The following is a 19,084-nucleotide window of genomic DNA, read 5'->3' on the forward strand; positions in this document are numbered from 1 at the left end:
TAAGAAAGCTCCTAAGTAAGAAAGCTCCTAAGTAAGTTAACTCTATAACTAAAAATAACTGTATATTAGAACCGGGTTTTACTGGGTCTTTATTTAAGGCAGTTATTAAAAGGTGTCTATTCTTTTTGAAGAGTTACAAATTTCTGGGTTTTGGTTTTTGTTTTTAATTTAGGCTTTTGGCAGCTGAAATGGGTTACCTTTATCTATTTTCTGTCCTTCTACTCCAAAGAACTATCCAGCCCGTGGAATCATAAGAATTTGAGCTGAGGTGTAATGACCAACCTCCCAAACTCTCCCAACCTGTTTCTTTAGATGTCCAGTGGGCTGACAATAGCAAAGTCAGAATCTTTGCTGTTATTACTACTGTCGTCATCAGGGCTGGAGCTCAGGTTGCTGGAGGAGGCTGAAATGGAGCCCATCAGTGGGTCAGAGAATATCAAAGAAGAACGAGATGGAGCTTCTGGCTTCACTGCTGCCTCCTTGTGTGCCGGATGGGACTGCGCTGGCTCCGGGACAGCACTTCTACTTCCTTCCTCTTCTTTGGAAACCATAATATAGTCATCGGCACTCTTGCTCTCACTAGTACTTGAATCAGTCGTAGTCTGTGAGGCAACGGCACAGAAAGGACTTAGAGTTAGTACCAGTTTTACCACTTAACAAGGTTTGTGATGCATGTCAGTGATATGGCAATGGGACAAAGGAATAATCATTATTCAACAGTAGCAATGCCCAAATCAAGAAGTAAAAAATAAAGTGGGTATTAACTTTGGATGAAATAATTTATTTGTTATTTACAAAAGCATAAAAGCTAACACTCTAAAAATATGTTATTGGATATAGCAGCCTTCCATGTTTCATCATCATAGTGCACCCATGGAGTCATCAGAGCAGCTAGGCATCTAACACATACATTACAGTCGTGAAGATTTTCAGTAATTATATTCTCGCTGCTGTTAGTTTTCTGTAGTAATCCATGAAGTAGTTTTGAGGAATTTTTTGCCAGTTTGCACGTACAATGGCGTTTTTGGAGCCTGTCAGGAGAATGGTTTGATACAAAATTTCCTAGTAAAACCCTGACCTGGGGAATCTGAACCGTACATAGACTGCTTTCTTAGTTGCTGTCACACAAATTTTTTCAGCGTAATACTGCAACCTGCCAAGCAGCCTGTGGGGAGAAGCATCCTGAAGTGGTGTGATATTGAAACCAATCTATTTGATTACACTAATGCGAGACTGAGAAAAAGGAGAAGAAGTAGAGGGGCAGCTGGGGAAACGTGTATATCAACATGCGTGTCAACTACAAGCCCTTCAGCTGTGACTCTTTCACCAAACAAAAAAAATGTAAACTCACTTCGGGGTAAAAGGGAGATTGTAGGTGTTTGAGAAAAAAAGAAAGCAGTAACAAAAAACAACAACAGGAATAATCTGAATGAGATAAAGTTAGACCCTCAGCACAGTATATAAAATTGGAGTATGGAGGTCATCACAAGTATCAGCAAGCCACAACTTGGAGTTACGGTATCCGTGGCTCCAGCAAAACTTATTTTGCTGAATTTATTATTACAGCTGAAAACAATTTTCCATTGCTCTGATTACTGATTATAGAGCAGAACTCTCTTGAAAAGGAACAGTAGAGTAGCTCAGGGAGCAAAACCCACCAGTGATTAAGAATGACTGTAATATGAAATGAGGGAGCTGGAAGTCTTTGGTTGTTATTTACATAGTTGTTCCTAATTGTTAAAAGTCACAAACAAGATAAATATCATCTGAATGTGAAAATATGTTCAAATACAGAATTGTGACCTCTTCCCTTCCAAAATTTCTATGAATGAGGATTCATATATCTCCCTTTGCAGTAAATTTTTAAAACATTCTGTTTTTATAATTTATAATTTTTTGTGTGTTATCTAGATTGTATCTAGGTACAATAATACTATATTATTATCCAGGTATAAGAATATATAGTATTCTGTTTTGTAACTAACCCATTTTAATGCTTCCTCATTCATCTTAAGTCCAGAGTATTGGTTACAATTTTAAAGGTCTTAATGTAAGACAGTTGTCAAACTGACAAGAGATTTACATCTGGTATTTTTTGATACTAATCCATTTTCCTCAGATGACTTAATAAAATTCATACCAAACCGAGCAGATTGCTTTTAAAAATATCAACAACCATCTTCTGCTGAGTGCTATCAAAACTGATCTCAAACTTCCCGATCTGCGCAGAACCAGGGCAGTTCAAATGTCAACAACTTCAAGCACTTTCCATGAAGTTAAAAACAAACAGATCTATCCTACAAGGAGGGGTACTTCACTATTTAAGCACTTCTGAGCTGAGACGCCATTTGTTATTAATTAGCCTTTTGTTTTCATCTGGTCTGTCTGAAATGCTGTCTTCATGAGCTGTCAAGTCAACCGGCTGCCATCTCCAGGGGCCCAGGACACAGGCAGTGCACAACCCTGCCTCTGCTCCACCAACGCGTCAGTAGTCGCCTGATTTTGGAGGCACCCAGTGCAGCCACAAGACAGGGCCAGGCGAGGCTTTTCTGGGAGCTCTAAATGCCATGTTCAAAGTTTCAGCACTTTGTTTTCCCGCCCCTGGACAACAGAAATACACGTTCCTTTAAACAACCACCATTGCATAATTCACCTGGCGACTTTCCATGCTTCTATTTAAAAGCTCTCAGGAAATGCAGTACAGTTTCACTTAGCAAAATTATACACTTTATTATTCCAAGCTATCAAGACCACGCTATTTCAGTCCTTGCAGCCCTCACATCCGAGATGGCTCCACCTTGCGTAGGGCGACACAGATGTTACCTAGTGACACACTCGCCCAGCGAGATCGGTGTTTTCCTTGCTGGCACCCCCAAGGATGCTAATGGGGTGCCCTCCTTTTGACAGTGAGCCCCAACAAGGACCCTCTGTCATAAACACTTCCTGCTGGTGTTGCAATTTCCTAAATTCTGCTTCCAAAAATGTGCTCTTGGGCAGTTAAAAAAAGCATCCTGCCCTTTAATAAAGGGAAAGGAAAGAAAACTACTCACCCCAGTTTCTTGTCGTTACGTGTTGTGCTTTGCAACGCTACCTTCTACCCACGTTTTTTGGTTCAGTTAAAGAGACCTATAGCTCACTGAAGTATCAGAGAAGCAGCAAAGCATAGATATTGACTCCAAAATGCTATAAAAGGGCCTCCGGTAAATGTTCGCCTATCCCTGGCATACATTGGTATTTTGGTACTGATATTTCCAGAGGTAAAATACCTCCTCCCTTCTTCTTCTGCCTGTTTCTGTTTCAGGAAACTCATGCTGACGTGAACCATGTTTTCTCCCATCTGCTGCCACTACTGAATAAATGAAAAATGACAGAATTATACTTCCAGTAGCTTTGAAAGTTAACAACCTTACGCTCGTTGCCATATGGCTTCTCAAAACATTTTTTCCTGATGAATATCAGCTACTAGGACCAAGCTTATTTCAATTGCCTTCATACTGTGAATGAGTTAAAACTAACTGTAAGGATACAATTCAAGAAAGCTTAGAAGAACAGCAGCTCATTTTGCCTCCTTCTTTGAACAGACATAAAGGCAAGATAATGTGTTAATTATCATTCATTATTTAGCAACAGAAGCCTTCTGTTTGTCAACTGCATGCTGCTACCAAAGCCAAACATTCCAAAAAATGCTCTATTTCTTTGAACCTTTATCTTAATTTTTTTGCATTTGTGATTTTGCAGCTTTCCTTTCCCAAGAAGGGCTGTATCCTTATCCTCACTTTCCAGAAAGGGATTTTGAGGCAAAAAAGAGGAAGAGCACTTTTAAAAAGAGTAAAGATGATAAATAATTTATACTTATATAACAACCAAGCACTAAAGACCAGACTTTAATCTCAATTACATGATAGCTACACCTGTAACTTTTCCAGCTGTCCTAGAAAATATCCCTAGAATTCCACCAGAGAAAAAATCTCTACAGTATAAGTCACATCAAACAGAACTACATGCATTACCAAAGTCACAGAAAAAGTAAATACAGTAAAATTTATTTAGCAAGAAATGCACGGAAAGGTCTAGAAGTGGTTGGAATTTTTAATCCCCTGGCAGCTCTCAGTAAGTACTCCTGGCTTGATCCAGGGCATCAATGCAGCCCATTTTCTTCAGCAGAGCTAAAAGCCTGGGCTGCGGCCCAGTTTGGGCCAACAATTGACCCCCATTAATTAACAGCTAAATGTCACAGCCCACTAAATTCAGCAGTTTTGTTTCCCCATGCTTTATTAAAAAAGGGTCCAAAGCTCTCCTCTTTTAGTTTGATTTTAGACACCATGGTTAAAGATGATGGGCTTGGAAACAGCACAGACTGTCAGGATACTAAGTCCTCCTGGACTGCCATTTCTAACCCTAATCTTTTCTTTTTCTTTCTGTTGTAGGGGCTGCTGCTCATTAGCATAATCAGAACTTCCAGAAGATAAGAGGAGAGGAAGCTAATCTGTATAATTGTACTGCACCTCCAAACACAGACCATACAGTGCTGAAGCATCATTAATGCTCTGCAGGAGCTCAGCTTGCACAACCTCTACTCATGTTGCTCGTAGTTGGATTACTAGCAGCCTCATGGAGTACATGGAAATTGTGGGACCCACGGACACCTCTCAGCTCCTGTGGCTGGATGTATACTTTGACTACACACTGGCGTGAGACCTCCTTACACATCGCCCTGCAAATTTCCATTGGAAAGAAACCTGCGCAGACCGGGCTTCACCTGCTCCACTCCCAATACTCAAAGTGCAACGTCCCAGCGCCTCAGCTCAGTGACACACAGTTTAGGCCAGCATCTCAATAAGGGCTTCTCGAGCATGAGTAGGGCCTGCAGGCACTCATACAGCATGTTGTTATCTTATAGAGCATTCTACCTTCCAGTTTCTATAATAAATCCAAGTAAAAATAATAAAAAAAGTAATATTTGCCATTCTGGCAAGAAAGCAAAAGATACTTTGCATAAAATGCTGGGAGATAAAGGGCAAAAATAGGTTATTATATGAACACTCCAATATGCTACATCAGTTTAACCTATGCCTTTACTATGGCAGAAAGTAGTGATTGTAATGACAACAGGTAAAGAAACAATGAAAGGTTTCTAGCAAAGCTTTGCTCTTTGAACCTGCTATTACTAAGTAAAAAAAAAAAACACCTCAGTGTTGCTTCTAATACTGAAATACAATTAAATACAATTTTTAACATAGTGTGCTAACTCAAGGGGACTGTGTGTAATAAATCGAAACAACCTTGTGTCATTATTTGAAAACGAATAAACATTTCCTCTAGTTCCTAATTTAATTTGTCAAGCGTAAACTGATTGCAGACTCAGACTCCAAGGTGATAGTGCTACCACTGGATTTACAAGTACAAGTATCAGTATTGGGGTGGCAGACTTAACTTTAGAACTCTAATACTGAAAATAATATAAACATGCGTATAGACAAAAGTACTTTTTTTTAACATCACATTTGAGTTAGACTGCGTCTTAGACAGAGAGGGACCTTTTAACATGAAAGGAAAATACCTGTTTCTGTGTGTGAACTTGTCCTGTGACTGTATGCTTTATATGTATAAACATTGTTTACTGATTCAAGGAGAAAGTCGATACAATGGAGTATAAGGTAAAAGCAACCTCCTCGCTATTTCCTTTTTGGCACTGGCCGTGGATACACTGCAATGCAGATAATCAGCTCTTACATAATGGGATTCTGGAGGACAAGGACAATGAGAATAATAAACTGATATGGGAACATTTACCTCCATTTTTTACATGTTTTTGTAGGAAATTAATCCATGAATCTGTGATTCAACAACCTGAAAGAACTCCCCCAAACACTGCATAACACCTAGACTTAAGTAGTGTAGAGCATAAGGCTACAATAAAAATAACTGATGGGATTAGGACAGTAGCTAGAGAAAAACTTTTAACCATGGCTCTATATGCACCAGGAATGCTGGTGTGTTCCCATGTAATGTCTGGAAATGTTAAAGGAATTTTCAAAAGAATATCAGACTAATTCCATCAATGACCCGTTTGAGATATTTGTATCTTACCTGCCGTCCTGAGATGAACTGTTGTTTTGTCATAACAGGTCCCTTTAGCACATCACCTGTCCCCTTGTTCTGACTGTTGGAACAGTAATGATCATCGGCTATCGTGATTTGCTCATTTTCTTCAGCTTCCAGCTGGCTCTGGTTGAAACGCAGGGAACCTTTCAGGATGTCCTTAATCTGTTGTTGAATGGGAGGAGAAAGAACGGAGGTTAGAAATTTGGAAGGAGTTCTAAATTTTCTAAAGCTCTGTGCAGCGTGCTTTCATATACTATTTCCCCAAAATATTTGCTTCGAAGAGATAGGATGCAGGTCAATATTCATATGTCTATTGGCTATGGATATAAGTATCAGTGAAATGTGATTGTATCAGAGTCTGGAAAACAAGTATCCAAGAAATCTAAAGAGAAACTGTTAAGATTATTCCCTACCTCATTATAGTTAACATATGTCACATCGTTCCTGACAAAATTTATTTTCAGGGAGCAGAGGACAGTATCATCAGAGCTACAGATGCTCAGCAGCATTCTCATTTTATGTATATAGTATTTTTTCTTTTAATTCAATGGCATTCAAGTATCGTCACATTTAAATAATGGGGACACAGGCATGACTATTGCCTAGCACGTACATTTTGTGTTAAGAAAAACAATGGTGTGGCTTAAGTCCAGAACTTGGTGTTGCACTGCCTCAGTTCTGATTCGAGGCCTCCAGAACTTTTCAGGGAGCAAATACCGTGCAAGTCATTTGAACTCTTTATAGCTGAGTTTTACCTTTTAAGATAAAAGTACACCATAATGCTTGATGCATCAGTATTAGTAAAACAGCTACAAGACAAAACAGCAGTATACAAAAAGAATAAAAAGAGAAAAAAAAAGAAAGGATTAATAGCACTGAAGGATACAAGAAGGTTAAGTTAAGCAATATTTATACCTGCTTCAAACCAGCCAAGGAAACCAGAATTTCATCTTCTTTTTCCAAGTGTTCTTGTAATATGACTTCCTGAATATTTCCTGCAACATCAAAAGAAAAAAAAAGGTAAAGCAAGAATATTCCCTAAATAGTCTCTAATGTGCTGCCAATTTACCGCCGACTTACGCTCTTACAACAAAATCCTGTGACCTGCAAACACAATTTTGCACACAGACCTAGGGGCTGACAAGCTTATTAGCTGTGGAGGTGAGGCCAGCCCAAGCCTGGCACTGCTGCCAGGAGGCCTCCAGCAATGCTGTGCTGCTGCGGCACTTCACCTGCCCCAGTGTACCAATGGACTCTGGGCTACTACTGGCCCCCAGAAGAAAACATCAGTCCCTGTGGCTAACAGAGTTACAGACATCTTTGAGCCTGCAAATGCTTTGGAAAGCAGTCAAGAACATTTAGAGGAATCTGCTGCAGCTTGCGGAAAGGGTTAGGGTAGGAGCTCAGCAACCTTCATCTCAATCCTGTGGCCACTGCAGATGCTAGAACACTCTTCTTTACAAAAAGACTGAAAGTTTTGTTCCCTTTCCAATCCCTTCTTTTAGGTAAAAGACCCAGGGCTGAGCAAAATTTGACCGGAAGAGCAGTGCAGTACCATCACTTGAGAAGCCACCTACAGTGCTGTCCTCCAAGGATGCATTTCAATAATCTGGTATAAGGTGTTTGCAGAAGTCGGGGCTGGAGGCTGGCTAACATATCAGAGCGGGAGCTGTGGTGGTCCTCCCTGTGCCAGGGAAATCCCAGGCAATGCTGCAGTCCAAACAAGCCCAGAGAAACTATAGCTCTAATAGCTCTGCAGACTCATTAAACGACGTCAGCTCCTTCTCCAGCTTCCCAGCTCCCACCTTCCTCCTCAATTCTTTAAGAAAACAATGCAAGCGATGATTCCTAGTGACAGATTTACAGAATGAGATGGCGTCTGTCAACAGAAAATGAAAGGGCCACTCCAGTTCTGTGCCACTCCTGTCCTACATAGACAGAGCTGAGCCCAAATCCCTCAGTGACACTCATTTGGGAACAACGCTTTGCTGGTCATGAATATCCGTACCCCAGGTGCTTCACAATTAGAGCTTTGTACCACTAATCCACACCTGCATTGCATTTGTTTGTCTTTAAAAACATCCTACATGTTCAGGGCCCGAACCAGTGAAAAGGCAAAACTGTTGTCACAGATTATGCTGACAAGGACGAATATGATGACACTGCCAACGTTGCCACAACATAAAGTTTCAATTAAAAGCACTGAGCAATTTGGTGTAAGTTTTGTGTTTACAGAATAAATAGCAAAAGAATGAGATGTGGGAGACTGGACAAGAAGAAAGATTACAAGTAGAGAGGTGGATTTAAAACCCACATGTAAACACAAAAGTTTGAAATTGTGTGGGGGCCAGAAATCAGTAAAGGATATAAATGAAGAATGGAAAGGACAAAGAGGAGAAAGGATCCAAGCCTAACCACTAAGCGAACTGCTAAGGAAGCAATCTGAAAAGTAGAGGCTAGAGCCATGAAAGGCAATAGATGACAAGAGTACATGAAAGCTGGTATGACCAAGGTCAAGAGCAACAGCGGGGGTAGGATAACTCAGCTTTGCGTTAGCAGCCTATCTGAACAAGGAGATTCATGTTTACATTATTTAGCAGCCATTATTTACCATATTACAGTGGCAGTGTCCTGCAGCAATGAAGTCAAACGTAGTACAATTGAACAATGTCTAGCATAAATCTTACATCAGAAAGACACTGCATTATGAAGGCTAGAAATAATGCAGAACTTAATCTTTCCGCAAATATGTAGCATCATGAATTGAGAAAAAGCATAATTAATTCAACATTTTAATTGCTTTTTTACATTTTACATCTAAATTGTCTAGTCTCTCAATTTGATAAATAAAAGGTATTAATATTTACTTACAAAATAATACTTTAGATCCTGATTTCCACTGTTTTTACAAACAATGCATGATTTCCTACTTTTAAAAGGTTCAGAACACGAAACATCAGAAGACCAAAGTCTTCATAGGCAGGAAAACAATGCTAAATCACAGCCCAAATCACTGAATTCAACTGTCTTTTCCATTTTGCAGCATTGCATTTCTATACTGTTTGATCCCCAAATAAATTAAACCCACACATTAAAAAACTAAGGTATGCATACTGACAAAGCAGATGGACCAAGAAAATAATTCAAAACAAACCTCCGACCTGCTGAAGACCAAATGAGGGAAAACTAAAAAAATTAGGAAAATAAGAGTGAGACAACAAAAGCCGAAAGGCATTCCACATGATGTGGAAATAATCTACTATTATTTCTGTTCTTTAGAGATGTTTTGTAAGCCAGTACTTAAAAAAAATGGGAAAGAATCTATCATCCAGCTGTAACTGTGTTTGAAGAGCCAGTACACTGAAAAATTTCTAAGAACTTAGGAATGGAACAATGATAGTTAGCCAGCAGTAAAAACTAATAAAAATGTTCATATCATCACATATTTACTTTAGCAAGATTAATACCAGATTTTAATATTAGTTTCAGAGAAAAAAAGATTAAAAGAGAAAACGTTGGAAATATAGCAAAATTTTCTAATACTGAACTGTTGAATTTCTCACATTTTTCCTTCAATTTGCAGTATCTTTAAAGTACAGTACGAGATATGTCTTGGCTATATAGGCTCTATTATTTTTAACCTGTTAAAATCACTAAAAAGTATTTTGGAAAAATTTCCACTTGGAGTTTGTGCTAAGACACAATTTTAGACTCAAAAGAGCACTTTCACTTAACCCAGAAAAATGCCCCAAGATGCAAATCACTGTAATCAGCCACTGTCCCCCCCAGTAAGTAACAGTTCTGACACAAGGTCATAAACTGAGATGTCTTTCTCTAGTACAATGACACAGAATGAAGGTTTCCGTGTGGAATTGGCAATGGATCTTTCTTCTTCTAAATGTGCCCTTGAACTGCACGTGCCTTCTAATCTACTACCCTCATCCCTTTTGAATGCAGAGTTTATTATCCACCAAGTAAGTGGTAAGTATGGAGTCCAAATTTATCAGACCTCATTCTTTTTCCCTGGCTAATGAGTAGAGAGGAACCAAAAAAAAGTAATTCCTTAGACAAGGGAAGCATACAGGCAATGTGATTTTGCGTAAGTGGCTCCTCACTCACATCCTCCTGCTGGGACCACCCTTTGCAATCCATGTGGACTGGAAGCAGAGGCAGGAGGAAGAGGAGGGATGGCAAGCGACTCGGTACGTACCTCCGCAGCTGCACTACCACAAAGGGCTGTGCCAGGGCTCAGCAGTCCTTCCCTGAGGGACTTTCATCCAAGCCTCTTCCCACTGCTGGGGGGACTTCACAGGGCACTCAGTTGCTCAGATGAAATGGGAAACTAAGCTCTCAAGCGCAGACGAAAGCTTTTTATTTTACCCTTCTGTATCTCAAAAGATACCTTTAGAATTGTAAAGACTTTTAAAAACTCTAACTCTGTTAAGAGTGCTAGGAAGCATGATATTTGATAAGATACTGCTCAGCTGAAGGACTTTCACATTAAGCATTTAATTGTTCTTCCTTCATAGGAGATGTTACTATATTTTTAGAGAAGTGCTTTATGTATATAAATGAATTGGCCACATATTGATTTTTTTCCCTTATCTGACGCTCTATATTAGTCCCTCACAGCTTGAATTAATACATTTTTTTAAAACAATAAACATCTTTTTGAAATGCAGGTATCAATTAAGAATGGAAAAGACCTTCCCACCTGTAAAACAGACATTGACGCAATGAATCAAAAAAATTGATTATGTGATTTCTACATTATTCAAAACCCAGTCCAGTTTGAGTCTATACTATAAATATCTATATTAGTGGGATAGCTGTGTCATTCAAAAGTTATCAAAATCCTATGGTACTTAGGAGACTAAGACTAAGGTAAAATACTTCTGGCTACTTTTTTTTTGGTTTTTTTTTTTCTTTCATCCACATTTCATTTAGCTGATGCCAAATACTTTCTGCAGAAAAAGAAAATATTTCTGTTTCGGTGAAATTCTTATCAGAGGAAAACAAAGGTGAATTTTGCAACCTGTCACCTGGTGGTTGGAGCACTACTGTGAGATGTAGGAGATCGCAGACATCCATTACATGATTCTGGATTTATTTCAACTTGGTACTAACAAACCTCTAAGTTTCACAAAATGAACTGTCATACCCTAACTAGACTCTTGACTAAGCCTCAGAAATACTGGAGCTGTAAAACCAGTTGTTCTCTTCAGAGGTCAGCAATGTTATTCACTATTATGGCTGCCCTCAAACAAGAGTCACAACCCAAGGGATGCCTTTTCTATAATTGATTAGAATTAATTTTGGGTACTTACTGTCAAATGAGCAGATTCATTTAAGTTTGATAGTTACTAGATCAGTAAATCAGTAACTACTTCCCCAGCGAGACTGTGATCAGCCGCCTTGATACACTTTAAAGCCAACTATAACTACTGAGGCATAACATGCAAATGATTGCATTCTTGTTCTTCTTTTCTATAAAATACAGAAACCCAATGTATCAAGTAGTGACGGGTAGCAACAGGCTAGCTGAAACAGCTAAGAATTAAGATGAAAATTATTTTTCATTTCTTGCTCTTACAGTTATCCCAAACTGTAAATAAGTTCACATGCAAACTCACTGTAGAAGTATTTTTTAAAAAGACAAGATTTCTATTTCCTCTCCCTAACTTAATTTCTAAAATTTAAACTGAAGACATGCTATCATCCTCTGTACAGAGATGAAAGAGGAAAACAATCCACACACCTCCTAGCAGGAAAATTAGAGAAGGCTCACACTCTTTGATGACTGAACTGCTACATATTGCATGACGGTGTGTGCAGTCACGGCTGAGTTCCCTAGCCAGGGAAAGGGCCTGTTCGAAACTTTCCTCTCTGAATGCGGAAAAGCTGTTAGGCTTGGCCTAATTATTCTAGAGGCTTATTGAGCAAACAAACTTTCACTGAAAATTTTGCAGGCATTCAATACAGGTTCTGCAAATAACCCACCCAGAGCTGCGTTAAATGAGTGGGGAAACCAGTCTGCTGTAGACAAGGTCATCTCGGGCGTCCCTTCATGCCCGTCCATCTGGAAGACAGACCTGCACCTCTTCCCTTCCACCAGAGGAGGAGATTGGCAGAGCTACAGCCCTGCAAGGCAAAGCCACAACACGGACTTAACTTTATGCTGACACAAAATCAGATGGTGGTGGAGAAAACTGAACCTGGGAATAACTTTAATGTCCTTATTCTCTTAGGTTCGTTGTTTTCTCCTGTACTGCTGCCTCTTTGCAGTGTGTCTCTCTCCTAATGATTTCTATTTTAAGCCTATCTCTGTGGGGCCTTTCCAGGAAGATGACTCCTGCTGAGAGGAGCTAACTTGAAATAGCTGCAAGCTTTATTATGAATGCTGCTTTCTACTACTAATTCCCGATCAATGACTTGTGAACAATCGACAGTGCCAGAATCATGTTAAACTGACTTTTTTCACCCTTGCTTTCCACTACTGAGAAGACAGTTCAAGCTCAGAATGCAGAAGTACCTTCTCGTTGCCAAGGTAGGTAGGCAGCAGTAAGGGGAGAACGGAGTATTCTTCACCTCCTTATTTCTCCAAAAAAGGAAAGCAAAAAAATCCCAAGGTTCCCATAGATGTCAAGGCACAGCCAACTCTCTGGACTCATATTCCAGTCCTTTTGTATGATCACTTTTATGAAATCAGGGTTTACAGAAAATGCTTCCAACATTTCCTGCACAGTATACTGTTGATAGGAAGACTGCTTTTTCACTAACATTAGAGGGCTAGAAGGACGGACTGGGAATTTAGTTTCTGATAATCAGTTTTTCTCTCTTGTCACAACAAATACTTCATTCCTACCTGAACTTGACTGGACTTTGAGCAGGAAAACGTGCTCTCTCCTTAAAATTGGACAGAAAATCTAGAACTTAACAATGGTTTGTGGCCTTTCTAGAAAGACTACACTGTATGACATAGTGATATTGTACTTTAATGATATAGCTCAGGATGTTTCCAAATACTGCATTTTCTTTCCAGCATGAAAAATACAAATGAGAGGAGTTAAATTTCCTTCTCAAACAATACAGTTTGTGATCTAAATGTTGATGAAGGCAACACCACTAAGTAGCCTAACTTTCATTTATCTGTCTCATTGTGAATGTCAACTCTTATTGTAACAATTACACATTATATTAAAAGCATCACTCAGCAACATTTAGGTGTTAAAGAATTTAAGGATCTTAAAAATCTGAAGTATTAAATTCTTTGTGAATTATTGCATTCTTTAAAACATTTATTTTAATATAAATTATGTATTTATATAGTATATACTTCTGATTCATGTGTCATGTGTGGAGCACCAACATTTTATCAATATCTAATGTATGGTAATGCTTGTGACATCAGAGAAATATGTATAAAAAGTCACCAACCATCAACTCACAGCAATGCACAGAATCGCAGATGTACAGAAAATGAGGTTGGTAGGGTCATGAAGTCATCTTGCCCATCCCTTGCTCAAAGGCAAGATCAACTCTTAACTATGAACTCTAATTTACACGTGATAAGCAAATCATGCTTAACATATAGCTTATGTCCATGTCAGTGACAATGTGCACCAGGACAAGAGTGTACTCCTAGACATCCTGTGCTTTCAAAGAGACTATAAAAGAGTACAGACACTGTGCCTCCCACGGCGGGTGATCAGAGCGTGCTCTTCCTATCCAGAGCTAATTTTTTTGAGACATTTTGGCCCTGATGGTGATGATAGACTGTACCATCCCACAATCCTTACATGAATGTACAGTGCTGATTGCTGTTAAGACAAATGACATCTGTGTAGTAGCTGTCGTTTCATGTGCTCCATATTCCCCCATCTGCATTCTGCTCACTAAAACTCTTTACCCATGACTGCAAACACCTACTAGGACCACCAGCCTCTGAGCACCTCCAAGCAACATATTTGTATTAAAGTTCAAAGCAAGCTTTTTTTCTCTCTCTCCTCCTGCAGAATTGCTCTCTTCCTGTTGCTGTTTACATTCACTAGAAATAGAAAAATTACTCTGGTGTGAAGTGACAAGCAAATGAGAATTCGTTCTGCATAAGTGACAAACTTAATAGCCATAAGAAATGGAAACCTTTCCTAAGGGGAAACTACACATTTTCACTTGCTTACGATCTAAACACTTCATACTGCAGCAGATTGCAGACATTACACCTTAAAATTGCTATGGTTGTGTAAAAGACAGTTATTGTAGATCATGTAGAGATTTCAAAAATGTAAGGTTTTCTACTTGTATGGCTGAACTCATTAAAACTGTTTCTGATTTTACAAGCAGAATGATTTACTCAAATACCATTGTGGTTAATGCTACGTAAAAACCTGGATAGATTGAGAGTTTTGAAAGCAAACACCCATACATGCCTGAAATTCCATTTAAAATATTCTTAAGGGATTTTATATGATGCATGTCATATATAGAAAAAATGACAACAAACTCTGAAAGCTGTTTTTAAAGCTTTCTATGAGATCATTTTCTCCAGTATACAATTATGATGTTATCTCAACCTGTGTTAATATATACTTCAGAATATATCACTATCTATTTTCCTTTAATTGATCATTGATTAGAGTTTCCCTCATCTGTATGAAAAACACTGTTGCAGTTCTTCGTCTCTACTGTGCTGTCAACCTAATTGCTTATGGTGAAGACCTGTGGAAACAATTAAGCATACACATTATTTCATTCCAGTTAGCTTTTGTGTTTGACCTGTGTGGAGAAACTCATGTGATGTTAAAGCATTATGCATCTGGTTATGTCTGTAAGAGAAGTATACCCTGTTGTATTTTATGCTCTTTTCCACCATAAAGACTTTATTATAAAAGGCTACCGTTGCATACTTTATTCTTGAAAGACTGAGGGTCAAAGAATGTACATTAACTCCTCAGACAACTTCTACATTTTGGATCAGGTACATTAACATTAAATTCTTTAAATATCTACCTGGTTAACTGATATTTAATAACCATAACTGAATAACTTGTATTGAGGGTGTGTGTTGATTTTAGTCTGTGCAAGTTTTGTCTATGGAAATAGCAATATATTGGACAATTATTGGTAAAAATACTGCACACAAAAGACTAGTTTACATTTCTCAGTTAAAAAACATCCACACTTTTCTGTGCTATGAAGCTAATGAAATTGTGCTGGCATTCAGAAAAAAAGGACGTTGCAACTTACTTCAGATTAAAATCTACAGAATGCCCATGATTTAAGTCTTTGATAGTTTTTGTTTCTTCTGAGGTGAACTGAACATCGATGAAGACAATTGATGCTGACACAGGAGATAATATATACATCTCATATATGCTACTAACATAATTATTGTGGCTGCTCCTCAGTAAAGAGTATGTTTCCTATAGCTATTCAAACCTGGAAGAAAAGCTAAAGCATCAAAACTAAAGACTACTCTTTATTAGGAAGGAATACACAGTTTGAAACAAGCGCTTTCAATTTTCAAGTAGTGTACACAAAGAAATTATGGATCCTGACTACAAATACAGGACTTTTCAGTTCTCTTTAAGGGTAGAGGTTGATACAGCAAAGACGCTTACTTGAAGTGCCATCTCCAGGAGGCAGGGAAGAAGGAACAGGGGTGACTTATAAACCTCACTGTATCATTTCAATTATTTTGTGTTAATTACTCACATGTATTGCATAACTTTTTTTGTAATTTTTTGAGACTTTTATGATTACCCTGTGGTTATTCCTCCATTTAAGAAATCTCAGTCTATTAACTATATTCTCTCTGTTCATTACAAACTTTTGTTTCTAACCTGTGGCATTTCTGTAATAGAAGAACATATTAGTGTCAAACATGCCATGAGGAGACGGGGCAGTACTCCTAAAATCAATGTTACATTATTAAAGACTTCTTAAGTATTCACAGAGTGTATTTGGGTTTTGCGTTAAGACAACTGCAATTTCTGTTTTATTGCCTGAGAAGCTGGATGTCAGAAATGAATGAATTTGCTTAGTGGAAGAGATTGTAATCTACACTAGCTTTGACTTAGGCTAGTAAAAAATAATAATAATAAAAAAGTATTGTGAGCCCTGAGACATATTTGTACCACGTATTCAGTAGTCCTAAGGACAGGATTACTGACAGTAGTGCTGGATTTGTGCTGGGATTATAACCGAAAAGCAAGTCAACCCAAGTTGTGAAGCGTGGTTACATTCATATTAATAAAAATAATTAGAAACTCATGTTAAAGGAAAGCCATTTTCCTCTCTTTGCCTTAATTTTGTTCCCTGCACTTTTGAATGTCTTGTGCAGTTTTAATAAATGACTGATTTTGTTTGCTACCTCTGTACAGTTTTGAGTCATGCTGCTGCTCTGTTCTGAAGATGGGGATTTTTCCATGTCACCTGGCCCATCTATCTACTGCAGTCCTCTTCAGTGAAAACAGTTGTGTGGGACCATTCAAGCAGCTCTGTGCCCTTCCTCTAAAGATGACATGTATTCTGAACATGAAAGGCTGAACAAAGTGTGAAGAGCAGAAGAAATGTTACCATATATGCCCCAGCTCACCTGGTTGGTTACAATACAGCTATAATGATTTACATTAAAGGTGGATCTTGAAGAATATAATAATAAGCAAAACAGTAACTATGGTAAGGTTCAGCTATAATAATACCAAAGATCTTTATGGAAATAATGGGGAAATTAACAATTAAGTCATGTCAGAATTTAGCTTCTGCCAAGGTTTTATTCCCCTAAAGCTGACATCAGAAAGAAATCACTGCCTAAGAGATGCTGGGAAGGAAAGGATAGATTGTCAGTGGCTGTCAGCAGCAGGGAGATGTTCACCACACTAATGGAAGGAAGCAAGAAGCCGATGGAAGTAAACACTGTGACAGGAATTTGCTGAAACTTGCAGAGAAAGGTGTTAATTTAGGTAATGATGGGTTGCATAAGCTTCATCATTTTCATCTCCTTTTCATCCTGACTGCCAGGATGAAAGGGTTTGTAGGTGCCTACCACAGCTGGCCTTTCAGGATTGGCACAGTTGTTGTAGAAAGAAAGTAGCTCTCTGTCAGCTGAACTGTGTGTTTTTGACCTTAAGAGTTACCCTCAAGGGACAAAAAGGTGATTTAAATTCATGGGGCATGAAGAATTACGCTTTTATTCTTCCTACGTATATATATATATAGCATGACCAGAAGCGAGAGTCTGAAAGTTACGCTATACAACAAATATTTGTTTCCCAGTAACCATTCCTGTATTCAGTTTAATAAATTTGTTAATGTTCTTTATTTATAAGCTGTTTTTATAGGTTAACTTACATCGTTATTCTTAACCAAAGGGGCAATCCCCTTAGACTCATGGGGCTGTGTTTGATGTGGCCTTTTTTACTTAGAGCATTTCTAATCACACTGGGTTTATAAACTATGGAGTATTTTATTTATGTCCCAAGCATAAGAGAACTCATTTAATGCACTTACTACCTCAACAAATGATAAAGTATTTAATTTCAACCCAGGGCAGCAGAATAATTTCCATTTCATTTTATCCTTACAAAAATGTCATAACCTTTCATCTCATCACATGATACATAAAACAAGAATTCAGTACTATCTTGCATACATTTTACAAGCACTGCATCCAGATCTATATTGGGCAATATATCAGCCTCTAAATAATGAGCCACTAAGTCAACTTTCTCCTCTCCCTAGCTCACTGCAAATGATCTTTATAATGAAATGCATCCTTGTAACAATTGCATTTGCTGTTGAAGGAGGGATGGATGAAGTCAGTCTAATTAAGCCTTTAAAGGTGCTGTTTATTTCACACAATAACTAAATATACTAGCAACTATATCCTGGAAGTTTTTATTCCTGTACTTTTATATTTTTCCTTCCTTGCTCACGGTGTTTGCAATAATCACAGCGAAAAGGTGACTTTGAACTGTGCTTAGTGAGTCTTCCAAATAATATTTGTCTGGGAGATGCCAGGCAGTGTAAATGAATCTCACAACTGCCTGATGGCTGTGGCAGGAACGTGTCCTGTCATCCCATCCAAAGAGCTCTCAGAAGACTAGCTTTCATTTTTTTGTAACTGTGAAGCCATAACTTCTGGGCAATTTGTAAACGTGTACAGTTATCTACAGGCTACTTATGAAAGCTGAGAGCTGGCGTGTCGTTTCAGTCATCTTTCCACACCCCTTCCATAATCCACACTGTAGGGGCAGAGATGTACTGGAATACTGGTGAAGGACATAGCAACATATTACAGATAGCAGAAGTCACATTAGAAAATGCACTGTAAGGACAACCCAACCAGCCCTGTACGGGTAGCTCAGAGAAGGGTTTATTTGCTTTGGCTTAGTGGAGCCAGCATGCTTCAGCATAAACTTACCAGATGCAGGTCAGAGCCAAGAGGTTTTTGTGATATTTCCTCCAAGACAAGAAGGGACTTAAAAACCTGGATATTGAGCAACGTATTGCTTAGGGCCACCTGAATGTCTCTCTAGCAGCTGGCTCAAGTTTAGCAGTACGAGTATGAAGACAAAGTTAATAAAAGCAGGCAGACTTATGTTTCTTCTGTATAATTGGGTACCTTTGCACATATTTCTAAGGTGTTGTGCAGAACCCTGTGAGCTAACTCTTTGCAGAACTGGTATGAGCCTGCAGGGCTTATTAGCTGAGTCTCTATGCTATGAGAAAGCACCTAAATTGCTTCTGAATCTCAGCTAGCTGAGGAAGCAACCTTCTGCATTTACATAGTGCTGCCCTTAAGCAAAAGCAAGGGTGGAATGACCTTAGTTTCTCTACTTTCATAACCTGATAAATTGCCCATCAAAAAAGAATAGTTTCTATATAAAAATCCCCATATCCCAGTTAATACTGAACCAATGTTCCTTTAAATTGCCTCTTGTGAAAAGGACTTCCTGTACTATGTGTGTAATTATTT

The 19,084-nt window shown here is 38.5% G+C and overlaps 1 protein-coding gene across 3 annotated transcripts in view; it reads right to left on the bottom strand.

Annotated features, from left to right (window-relative positions):
- Positions 1 to 308: 308 nt before the first annotated feature.
- The window catches only part of TBC1D5 (TBC1 domain family member 5), a 196,894-nt gene continuing 178,118 nt past the window's right edge, over positions 309 to 19,084 (bottom strand). For all 3 annotated transcript variants that reach the window (XM_075704984.1, XM_075704982.1, XM_075704985.1), the window contains 3 exons: positions 7,021 to 7,100; positions 6,091 to 6,267; positions 309 to 602 (listed from right to left, as the gene is read on the bottom strand). In XM_075704984.1, coding sequence (XP_075561099.1) covers positions 309 to 602; positions 6,091 to 6,267; positions 7,021 to 7,100 — 551 coding nt within the window. The remainder of the gene's footprint in view (positions 603 to 6,090; positions 6,268 to 7,020; positions 7,101 to 19,084) is intronic.

Source organism: Pelecanus crispus, chromosome 2, assembly GCF_030463565.1.
Source record: "Pelecanus crispus isolate bPelCri1 chromosome 2, bPelCri1.pri, whole genome shotgun sequence".
Lineage (NCBI taxonomy): Eukaryota > Metazoa > Chordata > Aves > Pelecaniformes > Pelecanidae > Pelecanus > Pelecanus crispus.